The following is a 22,278-nucleotide window of genomic DNA, read 5'->3' on the forward strand; positions in this document are numbered from 1 at the left end:
TGTAACCAGTATCAGCACATGGGTTTCTTTGCTATTGACTGGTTCACAGACTTCACATGGTTTTATATTGATTAGTTTACAATAATCACACAATTTTCTATTGATTCGTTTAGCGAATCAGCTGCTGGTTCAGAGATTTACCGATTCAGTTTTCTTGCTTATGTTTTGTTTTGCCTGCAAAACACAAACAGTCACCACACTTTACAGCATGTCCTCTGAAACGCTTTGAGATATCTCAATGACGTGATCAGGCTCTGGGTCAAACGCCACGATTATTATTATGATTTGAACCCCAACCCTTATCACAGCTGTTGGTCAAAGCCACTCGGTTCAGCTTCTGCCTCCGTTTAAATAAACAGCTGGTTTCCAATAACATTCCTGGTTTGGGGCAGAATCATAGAATTATACAGCACAGGAGGCTGCCATTCAAGCCAAATAGGCCAACCCCATTCTCTCCCCATAGCACCCCCAAAAAGAAACCAACTCTCGGTCCTGAATCAACACAACTGAAGCTTCAAGTATCTACATGTTTATATGTTGAACCAGGTTGGGCAGATGATTTTTTCACCTGTTTCAGCACATCCGGTAGAAAAGGTACCTTTCTATACCTGCACCATAGCCCAGACTGTCTGGTGGCCAATCATGTCATTGATATTACCTGCTGAGTGCCTGATTTACAGGTTAACCCTTTCCTACACTAACAGGATGCTACACCGGGGGTTGTGTGTGTGGCTGTGTGTATGGCTCAGGTCAGCTCCTCCACACCTCAGGCACTGACAGCATCACCATTCAGGGATGCACACTCCACCTCACTGAGCCGGTCCAGAACCTTGGCGTCTTGTTTAACCCGCAACTGTCCTTTCGACCCCACATCCGTGCATGTTCCATGCGTGTGACAAGCCTCCAAACATAGTCTCCCCCCTGGACACAGGTCCCACACACACAGACCCCGAACCACATAAACATGTTCTGACTCCAAATCAATGAGTTTAAACTGGTCTGGACAGAAGCAGACAGTCGGTTCGTATCCCACATCTCAATATAATCAATGTTTCACACAGCATTGACGAGCCGGGCTCAGCTGCAAGAGCTACAACCTAGAAAATAATAATAAACTTTGAAATGTAATGAGTAACAATAATCTGCAATTATATAGCGCCCCTCGCGCAGGGCAGAGTCCTAGAGCGCTTGGTGGAACAAAATAAAGTGCAGCACCGCCCGCCATCACTGCAGAGTGGATTATTCACTGAGAAGCTGTTTGTAGGATGTGGTGTGAATCAGCTGCTAAAAAACACAAATAACTGCACCCTAAGTTACAGAAAAGTGTGTGTGTGCGTGGGGGGGTGCTGTGCTCTGCATGTGTGTAACAACCAACTATCTTTCTGCCTCAACCCCAGGACCACTGCTTTCCTGACAGAATGATTGTGCTCTGGGCCTCGCTGGTGCACTTGCTGATTGTTTCCTCATGTGTGTGAGCTGCTGTTAGATGTGTTGCTACAGAAGATGACAATGAAGAATCCTTTGTGAGATTTATTAAGCAAAATGAAGAGTTTTCATGAGAGTAAAGCCACCAGTAGACAATTGGAAGCGCGTTTGAGCAATAATTAGTGTGAGCTCTGGGCCTGAGGTAAGTCTCACCACTTCAGTCTGATCCCATCACCAATTAAACATTTTCACTTTCAATACCACCAGGATTAAAATCACACAAGTGCCACTGGAGTCTCGGCAGAATTAGGAAGAGATCCTAGAGAAAAAGTCCACATAGAGGAAAGAAATTTAATCTCCTGGATTTACAACTAAAGTAGGCGGTGATGGTATCTGGTTCTGTCTGTTTCAGAAATAGTGTGCTCACTGCTCACTGGTGATTGTTTCTTCGGACTTTGTGCTTGATGACTCTGGAATTTCTATGCACAAAGTAACAAAAGTATTTAAACCTGCAAAAGATCGAGACAATAGGGTTAAGGGCTTTAATTCCTAATACTACAATCCTCTTTGCATCTGATCCAGTGACTTTGTCTCAAAGTATTTCACAGGAAATTGCTACCAAGTGTAGTAACAGTGTATTTGGAGAAAAGCCCGATGTTGCAGAGGAAGCTTTGTGTGGAGAGCAGCCGGATCGGTATGAGTTGAGATGGCACAGGTGGGAGGGGACAAGATAGTGCCTCCACACCTCAGGCATTGGCAGCATCCAGGGATGCACACTCTATCTCGCTGAACCAGTCCGGAACTCTCCCATCTTGTTTGACCCTTGTCAAATTGTCCTTTCTACCCCTCATCCATGCCGTGACCCGCTCTGCCTTCCCCATCTCCACAACATCGCACGGTTCCTCCAACATCTCTCCCATCAGGCTGCTGAAACCTTCATCCATCCATTCACCACATATTTGGGTGTCATCTGCATATATATGGAAGATAACCCCATGTCTGTAGAAGACATCACCGAGCGGGAGCATGTAGATATTAAAGAGGACTGAGGACAGAGCCCTGAAGTAACTGTGAAAGGGTAGGCAAAGTTGGGATGTGTAAGCGTGAAACCAGGAGAGGACCAAACTGTGAAGGTGGAGTTGAGAGGTGAGGTGGTGTAAAAGGATAGTGGTTGACAACATTGAAGCCTGGAGAGAGATCAAGGAGTACAAGAAGATACAGAGAGCCCTGGTTACAGATAAGAATGAGGAGAGAATGTTGTTGGCAGGTTAGAGGTGGGATGGTAATTAAGGAAGGGATTTTTGTGAAGAGGGGGTGACAGCAGATTCAAATGAAGTGGGAACTGCACAAGTGGACATGGAGAGATTGATAACATCTGTTAGCAGACGGCAAGGCAATAGAGCTGGGAGATCAGGAGAGGAGGCGGGTGGGTATGAGGGAGCAAGCACCGAGCAGGATTCATGTGGGAAGAAAATAGGAACAATACAAGAATCCTTAATTTTGATACAACAGCAAACCACCCGATACTAATCAATGTCTAATATCCAACCAGCAGCCATGAGGTCAATTTTTTATGTACTTATGTTTTTATGTCTCCTCCTTCCAGGACACAGTTTTCATTAAGCACCAGCTTCTAATAAGCAACTTTGACAGAAATCTGTCCTTTACAGAATGATTTATTGGATTTAAGCCCCTCGCTTTATTGATTTTTTTGCGGCTAACAATTCATTTAACTAATTACCTTCAGTAGCAGCAGGTTTAGATATGGTCTTTGACGTCTTTGCTTTCTGCAAAACAGGAAAATAATGAATATGTGAATAATATGCAGCCACAATCTGCAACCTGGGGTGAGAAATAAGAAAATAAGAATTTGCTAGGCAAAAAAAAACCAAGATCCATCTATGTCGCCTTCCACCATCCTGGCAGTCACTTGACATCTTGTGTCCTAAATTATATACGGTATTCTGACAGGTCTTAGATTTCAAAAATTGAAAACATCCGTATGGCTGCATCCTCCTTCCACCCCAACAATGTCCCCTTCCACCTCAACCAGATCATCCACACCGCCTTCTCCCTCCGCCACGGCTCCTGCCACTCCTAAACCCCCATTTCTCCCTCCTCCCTCTCAACTACAATCACCCACATAAAACACTGGAACACATTGTTGCAGTGAACTTTGATCACACCTCTCCCTCCACTTCCTCCTCGAGCCCCTCCAGTCTGATTTTTGTCCTGACTGCCCATAGCACAGAGATAGTGCCTATCAAAGTCACAAACGACTTCCCATCCTCTCTATCTGTGATCAGGGTTCCTCTGCCTCCTCGTCCTCCTGGATCTCTCTCTTTGACACAGTTGACCACACCATCCTCCTCTACCGCCTCTCCTCCCTCATCCACCTTAGTGTACCATGCTCCCATGGCTTGATTCCTACTTAACCATCCGTCTCCATTTCATTTCGGCAAATGGTTTCTCCACCCGGTCACTTGCGGGATACACCAGGGCTCCATTCTTAGCCCCCTTCTTTTCCTAATCTATCTGCTCCCTCTGGGTGATGTCACCTGCAGACACGGGGTAAACTTCCACATGTATGCGGAGGGCACACAAATCTACTTTTCCTCCTCCAGTATCGACTCCAGATCCGCTGATGTGCTATCAGCTTGTCTGGCAAACATCAGGGCCTGGATGAGTGCAAACTTCCTGCAGCTGAATGTGGACAAGACGGAAGCCATACTCCTCGGCCCCTGTCAAAGTCTTTATTCCTACAGATCTAAACTCCTCAACCTCTCTGGACTCTCCCTCAGACTCATCGAACCGTGCGCAATCCATGCCTCTGGTTCGAACCCCAGCTGTCCTTCCTTGCCCACATCTAGTCCCTGACCAGGACCGCCTTCCTCCACCTCCACCACATTACCCGTCTCCGACCGTACATTACCCCAAATGCAGCCAAAACCCTCGTGCATGCGTTTGTCACCTCCGGCCTGGATTACTCCAACGCACTTCTCGCCGGTCTCCCAGCTCCACCATTCACAAGATCAGCTCGTGCAAAACTCTGCCGCCCGCATACTGACCCTGACCAAACTCCGTCCCCATATCTCACCAGTTCTGGCCCAGGCTCCACTAGCTCCCCATCACCGTACGGATTGACTTCAAGATCTTCACTCTCGTGTTCAAATTGCTCCACTCTCTGGCACCTCCCTACCTCTACGACCTCTTCACTTCCTAATCCACCACCCGGCGCCTCCGCTTGACTGGCACCGGCCTCCTGCTTGTCCCTCGCACCCTCTGCCCCACCATCGGAGGTCACGCTTTCAGCCACTACGCCCCCAAACTTTGGAACATTCTCCCTCAATCCATCCGCCTTGCCCCTCTCTCCCCCTTTTCAAGTCCCACCTGAAAACCTTCCTTTTCGACCATGATTACGGTCACCTCCACCACCCCACACCGGAGTTCAGCTCCGCCATTGTTAAGCGCTGTGAGATGCTGCCCTGTATGGAGGGCGCTATACAAGTACAAGTTGTTGTTGTTTGAATTATGGAAGTGCCCCGAGGGTTTGGGACGATCGTTTTTGGTCTTGTGCATATTATTAGGATTCAGTTGATTTATACTCCTTGAATCTTAACCTTTTGCCCAAGTTCAAAGTGAAGGGACAATATATATATATCTCTTCACAAACACACAAACACAGTAAAACTCACACAAGTCTGATCTTTATAAATCGTGTAAACGACCAAAACGTACATTCACTCACCAGAGTTCCATTCAGTTTCTTATCAAAACCACTTGGTTGTATTAATCACCTCCTAACTTGGAACTCCGTGTCCCTACCCTCTATTCCTTCTACACTTAGCGGCTGCATTGAATTACTCATGCACAGTATAGATTATTGATTAAATTAGGTTTTATACTATTTATACAGTTTGCCTGGAAATCGGACGTCAGTTAAGTTATCTAAATGACTTTGGGTCCCAAAATGTTTGGGTCCCAAATTATACACCTTGTGTGAAGTTTACTGCGCAGTTACCCTCTCCAGCTTGGCTTTCAATTTCCGTTCCTCCACTCTTCTCTTAAGAATTTCCATTTCTTCTTTACTCCCATTCAGGAAAATCACATCATCTCTTTGGAAGGGTTCTCTGCACTGCAGACAAAGAGAAAATAATTAAAATTTACCAAATTAAGACTGACTAATCCAGAAAATTCCACATCATGTGGACTAATAAACAGACATTTTCAACAGTTCACTCTAAGATCTTCATATTCTACAGAGAAAGCTAATAAATATGACCATTGTTTATCCAACTCAAGTTCTATTAACAATAATCTATGCATTTGATATATCACATTATGATGTCAGAACATCTCAAAGTGCGTCACGGGGTTTATTATAAAGCGTAGTGACTGACTATTGGGGGCAAACACAGCAGCCAATTTGACCGCAGCAATATCCCACACACAACCAAGAAGTGAGTGACCAATTTTATTTGGGGGATTGTTGGCCAGGACACAATTTCTTCCTTCTTGCTTTTGCTTTCAGTTTGCTTATGAAAGACAGGTATGTATACCTGTATACAGTATTTTCCAATGAATGGAGTCCTGTAGCTCAGTGGTTAGAGCACTCACAAGCGAGAGACCCGGGTTCGATTCCCCCGGCAGGGCAAAATGTTTGGTAGGTTTCCTTGCTCCACGCTTCTGTTTACCGAGCAGTAAGTTGGAACCTGGTTGTAGTCGAGTAGCGGATCGCTTTTCGGGGGTTAATAATTCCTTCAAAAATAAATAATAAATTGGTCACTCAATCAACAACTGTTTGTGGTACACTGATGTGTGCAATTAGCTATCGTATTTCGCCCACAAAATGTACAATTAATTCACTTTACTGTATATTCTGTGAAACGCTTCGAGATGTCTCGAAGACGTGATAAGGCGCTATATCAAATGCAAGGATTATTATTATAAATATTAAAACAGGTTAAAGTAGAGCTTATGGTACTTGTCAAAGAAATTGTGACAGTTTCAAATACTTGAGTTTCCAGATAAGAACAGAAAGACAAACAGGCGCGTTACAGACGAAACCTATCGGAAACGTTTGGGGTGGTTGGAACGGTAAGCTGTTGCTCGCTGGGCTGAATTTCGACTTTCTTGTAATGACGGACAGAGTTTGCTTTGTGTATCTGCAGAGACACTAGTGTTAGGATTCTTTAATATTCCCAGCAATGGGAAAATTGCAAAAAGAAAAAAATCCTCACTAATAATAAGCCCTGTATTCGATATAACGTTGTATGTCAGAGACATCTCAAAACACTTCAAAAAATATACTATAAAGTGAACAAACTATTTTATGGGTGAAAGACAGCAGCCAATTGCACACAGCAGTATTTTATAAATAACAGTGGATTGAGTAACCACAACAACAACAACAACAAGATTCCATTTATAGAGCGCCTTTCACATCGGGAGGATGTCCCAAGGCGCTGCACAGTTGGGTCAGGACCCGAGCAGGGGGGAAATGGTCAGGGTGGGGGGAGGGAAGGGAGGGAGCGAGGGAGGGGGTAGAGAGTCGAGAGGGGAGCTGAAGGTCAAAGAGAAAGGTCTTGAGACCGGCCTTGAAGGAGGAAAGGGAGGAAGCAAGGCGAAGCCACTGGGGGATGGAGTCCCAGAGCCTCGGGGCTGAGAGGCTGAAGGCCCGGCCACCAATGTTGGGGCGGGGGATGTGGAGCAGACCGGAGCCAGAGGAACAGAGGGTACGGGCAGGGAAGTAGGGGGATAGTAGGTCAGAGAGGTAGGAGGGAACCAAATTATTTATTAAAATAATGTTTTGAAGGGATTATTATTTACAGAAAAGCAATTCACCAATGAACTAACAACCAGGTTCCTACTTACTGCTAAGTAAACAGAGACATGTGGAGCAAGGAAACTTGCCTAATGTTTCCGCTGCTCGGGAATCAAACCCAGGTCCTCTCGCTTGCTAGGCGAGTGCTCTAACCATTAAGTTACAGGACTCCACTCGTTAATACCAAACAAACCTGCCATTCAGCAAAATCCACACAGCCGCTCAATCTCCCAGACCAAAGATTGTTAAAGATAAATTGAGCAACATTCACTTGTGATGTATTCCTCCAGCCGAGTGGAAGACCGTTCCCATTGGGAAGTCTGGGATGCACTCAACCCAAACGTTTGTCCTCCAGCCTCAAAAGGTTGGTCCATGGAGATTTGCAGTTGTCACAATAAATTACTGATCTGGGAATTGTTACACCTATTACTTTTAATGGGGGGCCTTCACATCCATTAACATTGTGGTTAGCCAGTTGCACACAGTAGTGTCCTACAAACAGCCATGAAGAGAGTGAGCAATTTTATAATGGGAATTGTTGGTCAGGACACCGCGAGAGAGAAAAACTTCTTTCTCCTTTTTGAATAGTGCCTTGGAATCTTAAACCTGATCAGGGTTTATATCTCATCAGAAGGACGACACCTCTGACAATGCACTACCCCAGTACTATATTGGAGAATCAGCTTACAATGTGTCATTCTATATCCCAAAGTCGGACCTGAACTCACAACCTTCTGACTTGGAGGCAAGAGCAACCACTGAGCCGAGTTGATACACTGAGGGAAGATGGTCTGATCTCAGCAGAGCACACGTGAAAGAGAAGAGGCAGTCTTCAGTCAGGGTTCTGCCCAATTCTTACCCCAATAGCTCTTTCTTGAAAGTGCACGATTGCAGCAACTGTACAAAACAGATCGCTCTTCTAGAAGGTTAGAAAGCTTAGCCTCCTGCGCTACAACTGCTAATCTAGAGACTTTAAGCTCATGTTCAAATGCTGACACTCCAGTGAATTGGTGGAACGCACTACATTGTCCTTCAGATGAGATGTTAAACCAAGGTCCCAATTTGCCTGTTTTTAGATGGATGGTAATGATGGCACGATTCAAAAAGAGAATAGTTTCTCCCAGTTGATCAATAATCCCCAAATAAAATTGGTTGTTCAGTTCATATCTGTTTGTGAGGCATTGCTGTGCACAAACTGTCTATCAAGTTCACCTGCAAAACTCTACAGTAAATCTGTGAAGGATTTGTGATATTTGTGACATAAGCTGCAATATCATCAGTTGATTCTCAATGGTGAAACAAGTCTATTTGAGTATACAATATTGGTCCTGGCTTGGTCACCCTCATTCCTCTTTGCCCTTTAAGTCCAACAACTTACCTTGTCATGACGAAGTTGTGCAATTTCTTTTCTCTCTTGCTCCTCTTTTCGATTCTGCTTTTCCTGTTCTGCCTGCTCTCGCATCACCTCTTTATCAGCTTTGTACTTCTCAAATTCCATACGTTCTTTTGCTCTCTTCTCAGTTGCCGGCTCAAAGCTTTCCTGAAATACAGAAACAGAAAGCTTCTCTAAGTTGGGAGACAAAGGCTCAAATAACTCAGCAAATTGTGACACAGAAAAAGTGAACGTCAAGAAGGAAATATTGTGCAGACTGAAGAGCTGGAATACTATTACATCAGACAATCCTTTGTCCTTCAAATTTCTACCCAAACAGTTATCAGCACCACACGCATAACCAAATTGCCTTTCCTTTGTCACAAAAGGCCCTGTGCCAATAAGAGCTTTTATTAACGAGAAGATTGATCACTGGCACATCAGACAACAAGATGCTCCTATGATTACACCCCCCCCCCGCCATTTATAATACTGCATCCAACACACACCAGCCCGAAATCTATGGAAGGGGGCAGGTGGGAGGACTTGCACTTGTACTGGGATTACTTTGAAGATGAAATACTGTGAATTTTAACAACAATCTGAAAGCTAGTTACCTGACTATAGTTTATAATATCAGACCATTTGGCAAAACTTTAAAGCACACAATACCTGTCAGTGATCGCTCTGCTTTCTTTGGCATGAATGGCTCTCGGCAAATAGCAGAGCTGGGGTTGGCTTTAAAACATGCAGCTTCCTTTTGTTGCCTGAGCTCTTCTTTCATCTATTCAAAGAAACCAAACTCTCATTAAACTTCCGCTTAGTTTTCTCATCATGCATTACAGCAGATAGAAGGTCATTCCACAGCAGCTCTCACTCATCCCACTAATCGATTAGATACAGAGCCAAGATGCTGAATGATTCTTAACTCATTAACTGGGAAGCAGAGGCAGACAGTAGCAATAGACACACTCCATTCACTTGGAACAGGGAGGCCACAGAAATCTTACACATCAACGTTCTCAAAGGCACCAAGATTGTTGAATCCGAGGATCTACATATGATAATCTGGGTAATAAATAAATAAGCCTTGCATTTGATATAGTGCCAGATCACATCTTTGAGACACCTCAAAGTGCTTCACGGAATATACTGTAAAGTGAATTGACTGTACATCTGGAAGCATTGTGGAGAAAAACAAATAGTTTATCGGATTCTTCACTGATGAAAGCTGTACAATCCGGTGCAGTTTTTAAATTACGCAACATCTACAGAACATACACGTACAGAACAAAGCTCATACAAAGAGTGTAGACCAAGTGGTCAGCAGATATTTAGCCAATCTTTCTCAAGAGTTTGCTTACCATCTGCGTCCAGCGTTCTGCTTGAACAACCCCTCTCTCTTCTATGCGTAGATGGAAAGGCTGGAGTTTAGTTGGAGACTTCACCACCTTCTCTGGTAACTGAGCCAAGTCAAAGTCAGGAAGTGGCTGCGCTTTAAATGTAGGGACCTATACAAGGTAATGGAAGGAAGTTTTAGCCATTTCTTGCAGGTTATAGTCTATTGTCTATTATTTAAAAATATTGAAATACAGTCAGAACATACGACAATGCCCCACATGCTATAACCGTTTATAGTTACCAATTTCATAGCAACCTTCCACCTCTGACTGCCTGCATCCTGCATAATAAGCAGAAGCATCACAGGCGGTTTCCCTCTGGCAGAGCACACATGAAAAAAGAGATGCCAATGGCAGCTATTTTCAAAAGACTGGTTATGATAGTAGTGGGTCTGAATCTATAGACCCAAACCTGATATTAGTGGGAGTTTAATTGCACGTTGTTCATTTAATAAGACATAAATCCCTCAGAATCTAGCTATGCAATTTGTGTGTTAAAGTGATTGGTAATTAAAACTGACAGAATAATCCTTGCATTTGATATAGCAATTTATCACGTTTTCAAGACTTCTCATAGTACTTTACAGAATATACTGTAAAGTGAATTGACTGTATAATTGGTGGGCAAAACGCAGAAACCAATCGCGCACAGTAGTCACATAAACAGTTGTGCATTGAGCGACAATTAAAAAAAATTTCTTGAAGGAATTATTAACTCCAGAAAAGTGATCTACCAATCGGCTAACAACCGGGTTCTTACTTGCTGCTAGGTAAACAGTTTTGCTAGGATAATAATAATAATAATAATAATAATCTTTGCATTTGATATAGCGCTTTTCACGCCGGGAGGACATCCCAAAGCGCTTCACAGAACACACTGTAAAGTGAATTGACTGTATATTTGTGGGCGAACGCGGCAGCCAATTGCGCACAGCAATGTCCCACAAACAGTCGTAGATTGAAAATGACCAATTTATTATTGTTTTTGGTTTTTTGGAGGGATTATTATTAGGCTCTGTGGAGTAAGGAAACTTGCCCAAGGTTTCGCCCTCTGCCTGGAATTGAACTCAGGTCTCTCGTTTGCAAAGCGAGTGCTCTAACCACTGAGCTACAGGACTCCAGGATGGCTAAACTGGTGAGAAAGTTGACCACACTTACCTCAGCCATCTCTTTACGGATTTCTTGCAGTTTCTTTTCCTTCAGTGTTTGCCTCTCGTTGTCCTGAGCCTCAAATGAGAATGGCTGTATTTCTACATTCTTCTCTTCCAGGGGTTTTGGCTTGAATGGGACGGCACAGTGTGGCATAGTGTTTATCTTAATCTGCTTTACTAGCTTTTCTTCCTACAAGTTTAATAGAAAGAAGCACTTTGATGTTATGGTACATGAAGCAAATTAAATAAGTGAAAGCTGTTTGCTGCACCAGCATGGATTATAATCATAAAAATAGGCTCTTTCCCAGTCATCCTCTAGTCACAACCTCAGGATTATTTTTCCAGAAGCGTGTCACAGCACCCTACCTGCTCCTCTTTAAGTGGAATTCTTGTACGGCTTTTCACTGCAAAAACTGGAGAATGAGGCACTGTCAATGGTAGCTTACTCTTTTCTGGAACTCCCTGGAAGAAAATCTAGTCAATTTTTAGGATATTAAAAAAAATTACAACTAAATGCATGTCTCTTGAATAATAGAAACAATAGCTCCTATTCTGCAATGCATCTCAGCTCATAATATCCTCACCACAACATCTTCCAGCATCCGGATGGGGCACGGACAGGGATGGAAAAAGTACTGCTCCTGATCCTCGGGCTTGCGATTTTCTTCCCGCTTCCTGATACGATTGTCGGTCTCCAAGCGAAAGCCAATAAGCTCTGTGGGTTCGTTCACCGGTGGCTTCTCTGGGACCACCTTCCAGGATTCTGGGGTTTAGTTCTTGAGCTTTGAATCTGTAACTGAAGCAGCAGCAATGACCAAAATCAGTGCTTTAGAAAACTACAGAAGTTACTCAAGTGATTGAAACCTCAGGAAGCAAACCTGGAAACCAAACCATTCACTTCTAACCAAAGAATTGGTATATTAATAAGTAATTTTTAACCTTTCTTTAGCGCTTTTGTATTGGAAAGATAGACATGAGAGCATACAGAAAATTGTATATCTATAACTATGTTAAATTTCAATATTCCTAGAGTCCTGCGCACTTGCCTTGCAAAAAAGTCGCTCAATCCATGACTGTTTGTAGGACATTGCGCAATTGGCTGATGCATTTCATCCACAAAATATGCAGTCAATCCACTTTACAATTTATTCTGTGAAATGTTTCAAGACATCTCAACAACATGATGGAAGCTGTATATCAAATGCAAGGATTATTACTAGCACTTCCTGCCATGGCAAATCATACCCATCCGTATGCGTATATATATTAATAATCGGTTAAGTCAGCTAAAACGTGTCAATTGAACAATACTGATGTTCAAAACTGAGACTGGGAGCCGCACAGAAAATCAATAACCGATTGAGAATTATGGGTACATTAGCAATTTCTGAAAGCCTTTACAAATCATCACCATCTGACAGTGGAGCTCATGGCACCACATCGCCAACAGTTGGCATTTAAAAGCAAGAAAATTGACAAACTAAACTTTATGCATGTTCTAGAATATAGCAATGAACATAAAAAAGGCTTCAATGGTGCACGTTGGAAAAAAAATAAAACTTTATAGTGAAATGTTGAAACCCACTCACAAATTTATGGTCTTGTCATGGCTATTTTTGTAAACAGACCCCTGCACCAGTAAGTTCCATAAATAGCCACAAGGTGGAGCTCAGTGGTTAGAGCACTCGCTTTGCAAGCGAGAGACCTGAGTTCAATTCCAGGCAGAGGGCGAAACCTCGGGCAAGTTTCCTTACTCCACACAGAGCCTAATAATAATCCCTCCAAAACCCCAAACAATAATAAATTGGTCATTTTCAATCTACGACTGTTTGTGGGACATTGCTGTGTGCAATTGGCTGCCGCGTTCGCCCACAAATATACAGTCAATTCACTTTACAGTGTGTTCTGTGAAGCGCTTTGGGACGTCCTCCCGACGTGAAAAGCGCTATATCAAATGCAAGGATTATTATTATTATTATTATTGCTGTGCGCAATTGGCTGCCGCGTTCGCCCACAAATATACAGTCAATTCACTTTACAGTGTGTTCTGTGAAGCGCTTTGGGACGTCCTCCCGACGTGAAAAGCGCTATATCAAATGCAAGGATTATTATTATTATTAAGGTGGATGACAAATGGTTGAGAATTGTTGCCAGCATCCAGGGAAAAGCCCTCTGCTGTTTTCCAATAGTGTCATGGATTATAACTATGTTATGATACAGACTCCAGCATTGCATTGGAGTGACAGCACCAAGTAGAAGCTCAATTCCTGACATGGCTGAAGAGGAGAAATGAGACTATCCAAGTGACAGTACAAGAGTTTCCTGGATGCTAATAAGCTGTCTTTAGAAAGATATCTGAATTGTATAGAGTACATTATAGCCTAAAGGACTCCCACTCTAGATTAGAGGAAAGCAATTCCTTCATCATCAAGGAGCCAATTAGTGTCACATTAACAGTGATTCAGCAGTATGAATGGTTCTACTGACATGTCACTTTTGAACATTCAATAAGGTTGGGCCGAGCTAGTCAATGTCACTCGTGACTCTCCCGCGCCCCCTCCCCTCCATTCAGCTGGTGGATCCTGCAATGACAGACTAGCATAGTTTTATAACCACAGAGCTGAAGATATGGTGGCAATCATACAAACAACACCGAGTTTGGTTGAAATCCCATTTACCTTCTTCCACAAGTTGCTTGCTTCTCAAATGATAATGTGATGGTGTGCGACGTTGAAATTCTTCCACCTGCTGTGCAACAGAGACATATGCTTTGCTCTCCATGTCTGTATGTTTTCTTTTACTCCCACAAGATAGGTGGAAAGGCTTCAGTACAGTACTTCCCTTCAGTGCACACATCTGGAATGGTAAGCTGTCAACATTACTACAGAAATTGTGCATATTTGGAAATTAAATGTTTTGGTATATTAGTATTTTTGGAGTCCTGTAGCTCAGTGGTCGGAGCACTCGCCTCACAAGCGAGAGACCTGGGTTCGATTCCCGGCAGGGCAAAATCTTGTGCAAGTCTCCTTATTCCACGTGCCTGATAAGAATCCCGCAAGAAAAAATTAAATAAAAAGTTTGTCACTCAATTCACGACTGTTTGTGGGACACTGCTATGCACAATTGGAAGATGTGGGCCCCTGGAGCTCTTGGAGTCCCTGGAGCTCTTGGAGCCCCTGGAGCTCGAGCCAAGAGCCCAGAGTGAGCTACGTCCGGAGTGAGGCAAGGCCAGAATGTGAGGGAATTTGGTAAGAGTGGGAATTGCTGCTGTGGGTGTCTTGAGAACTGCTATCGTGAGTACATAACCCAATTTGTTGTTGTTATTATTCAAGTCTTGTAGTAGTTGTAGTTGTTTTAAGTCTTGTGTTAGTTAAAATTGCTGATACCATTGGTACATTGGTCTTGTGTGGTAACTTTACAGGGAGCAGCAGTAGTCAATTAGGCCTAGCCAATAACAAGTAACTTATTGATTAACTTAATTTATTGATTAATCACTTGATTAGGTGTTAATTCCAAATTACTGCTGAGCAAATCAGAAACGGGTTGAACCCAGAAAGTATAAATAGGAGATAGCTCCGAGAGCCTCACTCGACCTGAGGCCAGAGTGTGAGGGAATTTGGTGAGAGTGGGAATTAGGTGCAGAGGGGAAAGTGGGGGCAGGCTATATATCTTTGTATCTATATAAAGATAGTGAAGATGGTGTGGCAGGTAAACTGCGAGGTCTGTCACATGTGGGAGTCGATGGAGGGCGCCTTAAGCCGGGGCGACTTCATCTGCCGCAAGTGTCTGGAAGTTAGGGAGCTTCAGCTGAGAGTAGCTGAGCTGGAAGCCCAGGTGCAAACACTGCGCTCATTAGGGACAGTGAGAGGTTCCTGGATGGTACGGTGGAGGAGACCCTCATTCCCCTAGGACTTACTGATAGCAGACCATCACTGTATAGGAACCATGAGAGAGGGGTACTGGAACCATTGGGAGGTCAGAGTTCAGGAACAGGACCACTCCCAAAGGAGCCCAACACACAGCCACATGCTAAAAGTGATTGGGTGACATTGCGATGGGGAAAGAAGAGGGCTTGTGCAAGGCAGAGCACCCCCAACAGAGTCCCGGTCTCAAATCAGTACTCAGCCTTAGCAATTAGGAGCGTGGAAACCTCCCGTGAGGACAGCAGTGAACATTCTCTCCAACAGGACAGGGGCATGGATCACACGGGCAACACTGTTCTGATAGGGGATTCAACAGTACGAGGCACTGACAGGATCTTCTGTCATAAGAATCGTGAGGCTAGGATGGTTTGCTGCCTTCCTGGTGTGAGGGTAGTGGACGTACCCAGCGTGTGGACAAGATTCTTCAGGGGGAAGGAGAATGTCCAGAAGTCGTGGTCCATGTGGGGACCCAAGAAGAGGGCTGAGATACTCTAGGGCGAGTATCAAAAGTTGGGGAACAAACTCAAGGCCAGAACATCCAAGGTGGTGATCTCTGGGTTACTCCTGGTGCCTCAGGCAACGGGGCACCATAATGGAAGGATCAGGCGTATGAACGACTAGCTGGAAAAATGGTCCAGAAAAGAAGGTTTCCGTTTTGTGGACAATTGGGACCACTACTGGGGGAGGTGGGATCATTACCTTGCGGATGGGCGGCACTTAAGCAAGGCAGGGGTTAACTTCCTGGCCAAGAGATTATCGAATGCTGGGGCGGCTAATTTAAATTGGTGGCGAAGGGGGGTGAGTATCCCAGGATACACAATAGATTAGGGAATAGAGGAAAAAGACAAGTGGGAAATATAGAGCAGGTACATGTGGACAATTTCCTCAAATGCATGTACCTAAATGCACGGAGCTTAGGGAATAAGGTTGATGAGCTGCAGGTTCAACTGGCCGTAAGGGGTTACGATGTGGTAGCAGTAACTCAAGCCAGGACAGGAATGGGAGATAAATATTCCAGGATATAATGTGTTCAGGAAGGATAGAGAAGGTTGGAGGTGTGGCAATATTAGTTAAGGATACAATTGTAGCTGTAGAAAGGGACGAGACCAGAATCAATCTGGTTAGAGGTCAGAAATAGGAAAGGAGTGGTTACACTGATAGGGGTTTACTATAGACCACCAGATAGCGGGAAGGAGATAGAAGAGCAGATCTGCAACCAGATCACGGACAGATGTAGGGCAAACAGAGTTGTCAAAATGGGAGATTTCATTATCCCAATATAGATTGGCAAAATAGCAGCGTTAAGGGCAAGGCCGGAGAAAGATTCATCAGCTGTGTACAGGAAAATTTTCTGGACCAGTATGTCTCCAGTCCTACAAGGAAGGAAGCGTTGGATCTTTTCCTAGGGAATTAAGTAGGTCAGGTTGAACAAGTTTTGGAAGGGGAGCATCTAGGTAACAGTGACCATAATATTATTAGATTTAGATTACTCATGAACAAGGACAAAGTACAGTCAAGGGTGAAAATGCTTGACTGGAAAAGAGCTAAGGCAGACCAGGGAGAGAAAAGCTGTCTGGGACCAGGATGATGTGGTGATGGTCACAGAAGAGGGGGAGGGGGAAGGTGAACTGTTATGGTCTGGAATTGTTGAAATCAATATTGAGGGAAGAGGCTGTAGGGTCCTGAGCAGATAACTGCGGTGCTGGTCCTCGAGCTTGCGCTGTGGCTCATTGGAACAGTGTAGAAGCCCATGCATGGAGAGGTCAGAGTGCGGGAGAGAGAGTTGAAATGGCAAGAAACCGGATGACAGAGACTGATAAACAGGGTTGTGCTTGTGCAGTGCCCTGAGCACACTGAGAGACTGCCTGACACACACACCCACACACACAGAGACAGCCTGACACACACACACTGAGTCGTGATGTTTCTTACAGCAATCTTTGCAACACTTGTCCCACACTCTATATGTATCTCACACGCACACTGTTACACACCACTGTAAGTTGCTTTAATGCTGTGAGTAAAGCCACGGCAGGGAGATCTGAGCTGGAACCACAGCCCGGCAAGTGTCGTGGAAAAGAGAAGTGGGTTCTAACTGGTATCGAATTGGACAGTTCTTCAGATCAATGTGGGTCATTCACCTCATTTCTGTTTTGTGGGACATTGTTATGCTCAAATTGTATGTGTGTGTGTGTGTTCGCCCACAAATGTAGAGTCACTACACTTTACACTCATTCCTGTGAAACACTAGGAAAGGTTTGGATGGAGCGATGAGGCCTGGAGTTAAATGTAACAAAATATAGACTGGAGAAACCACAGATTTGCCCTTTAGCCTCTGTGTCTGATCTCCTTCCTCTTTTAAGTTGCTCAAGCTTTGTCTTTTCTTACTTGTTTCCTTCTTCGCTTCACCACATCCTCCAGAGCTCTGCCTGGCTCATCAGCCGGACATGGAAGGGGCAGGGAATCGTCCCCCTCAGCTCCTGTTAACTCTGCAGCCAAAGCCTTAACTAATGGGTAGGGTGGACCCGGCTGAATAAGCAGCAGGAAAGCTTGTCAGATAGTGTTCTCAATGACAAGCTGTGTGGGTTTAGCTAGTTAGACTCCAGCAGTTACTACAACCCCGAACCAGCCCCAGCGACCCCGGACCAGCCCCTCCCCCCCCAAACCAAACCAGCCCCCAACCCAGGACCCCGAACCAGCCCCCCCAGCCCAGGCCCCCACCCCGAACTAGCCCCCAGCCCATGTCCCCGAACCAGCCCCCAGGGGCCCCCACAGCCCAGGACCCCTTAACCCCCACCGCCCCCCTTAAACCCCGGGCCCCCCCTTAACCACCTCTCCTCCCTCCTCCCCCCCCAATTCCCCCCTTAACTCTCCGGACCCCCCTTAACCCCTCTCCCCTCCCCGATCCCCTTCCCCCCCTTAACTCCCCGGGCCCCCACCCCGGTCCCTCCTCTTGGCACCTCCCCTCGGCCCCTCGTTGGTCACTGACTCTTTGCCCCCCGAAGTCTCATCTCTGGCCACTCGGATCTCACTGCCTTGGCTGAGGGCAAAGGTCGGCTCTGCTCGGTCCCGCTCCCCTTCTTCACGGCCTCCCAGCCCCACAACCACTCGCTATCTCCCGTCCCCATCCTCACCATCTCCCATCCCCACCCACGCAATCTCCTGTCCCCCCACTCACCATTTCCCATCTCCACCAACTCAGCCATTCAGTCCACTGCCCTGTCTGTAACTTGTGTATGACACGCTCTGCCCTGTGTGTAGTGCTCTCCTCGCTTGTGTAGAAACCTGGAATGTTATACCTCGCTCAGTGTCTCTATGCACTTGGGTTGCCATTTCCTCGGTTGGGGTGTCCGGACTGATAGAGACAGCACGAAGCACAACCTCCTGAATTGAATGGCACTTTAAACAGTATTACAATACAAAATTACATTTATAAAGCACTTTTCACGTAGGGAGGACGTCCCAAGGCGCTGCACAGTCAGGGATGAGGGATCGGGACCCGAGCGGGGGTATGGGGTGGGAAGGGGGGATGCGTCGAAGAGGACGTTCTTGCTCTTGAAGGAGACAGGGGAGGGAGCGAGGTGAAGGGAATGTGGGATGGAGTTCCAGAGGGCGTAGGCAGAAACGCTGAAGGTCTGACTGCTGATCGTGGGGCGGGCTGGGTGGGGGACATGGAGCAGGCCAGAGCTTGCTGAGTGGAGTGAGTGGACAGGTTGATAAGGGGGTTAGCAGATCGGAGCGGTAGGAGGGTCAAGAGCTTGAAGGTGCTGACAAGAATTTTGAACTCAATCCTCTGAGGGATGGGGAGCCAGTGGAGGCGTATTATTAGGTACCGGCTCTCCCAAGTCCCTTTGCTGCTCTGATCCTTGTCACACACTGCTCTTCAATATATTCCCTCATCCTCACTCTCTCTAACAGTTGTGAGTCATTAATATACATGGAAAAAGTAGTGGCTCTGGCACAGACTCCATTGCACTGGAAGAACAGCAACAACTTGCATTATAACAGAGCTCTTCACGCAGGGTAGCATCTCGGGACACTCCCCCACCTAATCACCTTCTGCCTATTATCTGCCTCCCAACCTAGATAGATATTTGGGAAGGACAACTTTGCAGGGCTATGGTGAGAGAGCGGGAGAATGGGCTTAATTTGGATAAAGTTTGTGAGTTCACAGTCCAGGGGCTTGAACTTATAACCTTCAAACTCAGAGGTTACTGACTAATAACCTCAAACTCATCGAACTGTAAGCAACTTTGGGGTCAGTTTCAAACCCCAGTTATCCTTCCTACCCCACATCTGCTCCCTGACCAGGACTGCCTCCTCCTCCACCTCTGGCACATAGCCTGCCATCTCCCGTCTTACTTCAAACACTGATGAAACTCCCACCCTGATCTTTCGATTTATTTAGTTTAGTTTATAAATAAGCTGGGAGCTCCTAACCCGAGCTCCCAGCTTATTTATAAACTAGGTCCAAATGAGTCAAAACTCTCACCTGTACCAGGCTCCATACATCCATCATCGCCAGGCTCCACTGATTGATTTCAAGTTCCTCATTCTCACTTTCAAATAACTTCATAGCTTGTCACCTCTCAACCATTTCAATCTGCTCACACCCCACTTGACTCCTCTACACTCAGCTGACTCGGGTCTTCTTCACATCCCTTCTCTCATCTGCTCCACAATTGGCTACTGTGCTTTCAGCCACTACACTAGAATCTCTGTCACTCAATGCCTCAGTTCCTTGCCCCCTTTTTAACAGTTTTGAAATCAAACCTGAAGAGTTTCTTCTTCCACCGTGGCTTCCGTCATCTCCCCAAACCATACTGCGTTAAGTCCTTCAAGATACTACCCGAGTGAAGGGTGCTGAATAAATGCAAGTTGTTGTTGTAGAAATTAAGGGAGCAGTTGGTGAGACAGAAGTTGCCCATTTAAGCAAAAATAGAGAACAGTAGCAACAACAACAAGATTACATTTGTATAGTGCCTTTCACGTCGGGAGGATGTCCCTAGGCGCTGATCTCAATCATAGAATCGTACAGCACAAAAAGAGGCCATTCGGCCCAGCGAGTCTGTGCCGGCTCTTTGAAAAGAGCAATGTAATGTCAATCCCACTCCCCAGTCCTTTCCCCATAACTCTGCAAACCCGTCCTCCTCAAATACCCATCCACCGCGTCTTTAAAAGTAATTATCTAATCGGCCTCCGCCGCCTTTTCAGGCAATGCATTCCAGATTCGAGCTACTCACTGTGTGAAAACATTTCTTCTCACCTCCCCTCTGCTTCTTTTAGAGACTATTTTGAATCTGTGACCTCGAGTCACCGACACATCCACCAGTGGAAACTGTTTTTCCCTTTCTAACCTATCAAATCCCCTCACGATTTTGAAAACCTCTATTAGGTTTCCTTGTAACCTTCTCTGCTCCAATGAGAATAATCCCGATCTCTCTAGCCTTTCCTCATAATCAAGGTCCCCCATTCCTGATCCCATCCTCGTAAATCTCCTCTGCACCCTTTCCAATGCCTTAACATCCTTCCTATAGTGCGGTGCCCAGAACTGGGGCAGTATTCTAACTGAGGCCTAACCAGTGTTTTATATAGGTTAATCATAACCTCCTGACTCTTGTACTCTATGCCCCTATTTATAAAGCCAACTATCCTATATGGCCTTTTTACAGCTTTATCTCCCTGTCCTGCACGTTCAAGGATTCATTTACCTGCACCCCCAGGTCTCTCTGTTCCTTTACTCCCCTTAAGATTGTATTACCAGCCTATATTACCTCCCTTCATTCTTTCTTCCAAAATGCATTATCCCGCATTTCTCCACATTGAAATTAATCTGCCATGTGTCTGCCCATTTTACCATTCTGTCTATGTCTTCCTGCAGTTGGCTGCTATCCTTCTCATTGTTTACTACCCTACCTAACTTTGTGTCATCCACAAACTTGGAAATGGTACTTGCTATATCCAAGTCCAGATCATTTACATATATTAAGAAGAGGATATTAAAGGAGGAAATAGAAAGAAAGACTGAAAACATATAAAACTATAAAGAAAAAAGCAAAAAACTGCAAAAGAAAAGGATAACAAACAGTGAACAACACTGCAATAATGACATGAAAGCTTAATAATTAATAGTCATGTTACCTCCGATGGATCATTGGAGAGATTAATAATACTAATTGCATTTGATAGAGAGCCTTAGACGTCCCAAAATGCTTCACAGGATATCTGTAAGGTGGTTTGACTGTATTTTATGGGTAAAATGTAGCAATGTTCCACAAACGTGATTGAATGGGATTTTTTTCAGTGAAGTTCATGGAACTGGAAAATAAACAAGTCCTTGCATGAAGGCAACTGTCCTGCACAATTGTGTAATAAAGTGGCTTAAAATAAACAGGCACGTGTGTGGAACATCTGGGCACTATTTCAGAAATACGATCCAAAACGAACCATCTTGTGATCAGCTATATCTTATCTGTTTTGTACATAGCTTTCGAAGGTATACAATATGAGCATTTTCACAGGATTTCACAGCATTTTCATTTTCACAAACTCAATATCTGCTGAAATACAGTATGTAGCTTTAATTTAATTCTCTCTTAAAGAAAGCAATTAATGCTCCATATGTAGGATAATTTCTTGAGCTACAGAACAAAAACAATAAACAGTTTACAAAACCCCATGAGTTTAGTCTTTATGCAGCTTGGAAACTGCATAGCATGCAACTAATATTTATACAAAGTACTGGAAAATGTTTATGATCAACTAACTACACAAGTGAGAGTGAGAATCTCATTGGGAGCCCGTTGCATACAGCAATATCCCACAAACAGCCATGGAGTGAATGACCAATTGTATTTGGGGGATTCGTTGGCCAGGACACCAGGAGAAACTCCTTTCTCTCTTTTTGAATAGTGCCATGTTATCTTTAATGTCCACCTGAACCGGCAGTTGAGTCGGGATCTCCATTTAAAGTCCTTTATCTGAAGGATTCACCTCTGATAATGCAGCACTTCCAGCACTGTAATGATGCGTCAACTTAGAATGTGTGAGTTCAAGTCCTGACGTGGGGCTGGAACCTACAACCTTCTGACTCAAAGGCAAGAATGCTACCACTGTGCCAGGCTGATACAGAGAATATGTAGGAGGAATGTTGTGACTGATTATCACAATATTGTAAATAAAT

At 44.8% G+C, this 22,278-nt stretch overlaps 1 protein-coding gene across 1 annotated transcript in view; it reads right to left on the reverse strand.

The window, feature by feature from the left end:
• Positions 1–1,517: 1,517 nt before the first annotated feature.
• The window catches only part of LOC103172823 (targeting protein for Xklp2-A-like), a 36,188-nt gene continuing 15,427 nt past the window's right edge, over positions 1,518–22,278 (reverse strand). The window contains 11 exon segments of the mRNA XM_042337300.1: positions 1,518–1,934; positions 3,167–3,212; positions 5,447–5,560; positions 8,628–8,789; positions 9,294–9,405; positions 9,986–10,132; positions 11,180–11,362; positions 11,539–11,634; positions 11,757–11,919; positions 11,921–11,968; positions 13,851–13,966. Coding sequence (XP_042193234.1) covers positions 8,779–8,789; positions 9,294–9,405; positions 9,986–10,132; positions 11,180–11,362; positions 11,539–11,634; positions 11,757–11,919; positions 11,921–11,968; positions 13,851–13,966 — 876 coding nt within the window. The 3' untranslated portion in view covers positions 1,518–1,934; positions 3,167–3,212; positions 5,447–5,560; positions 8,628–8,778.

Source organism: Callorhinchus milii, unplaced genomic scaffold (assembly GCF_018977255.1).
Source record: "Callorhinchus milii isolate IMCB2004 unplaced genomic scaffold, IMCB_Cmil_1.0 Scaffold1, whole genome shotgun sequence".
NCBI classification, from domain to species: domain Eukaryota; kingdom Metazoa; phylum Chordata; class Chondrichthyes; order Chimaeriformes; family Callorhinchidae; genus Callorhinchus; species Callorhinchus milii.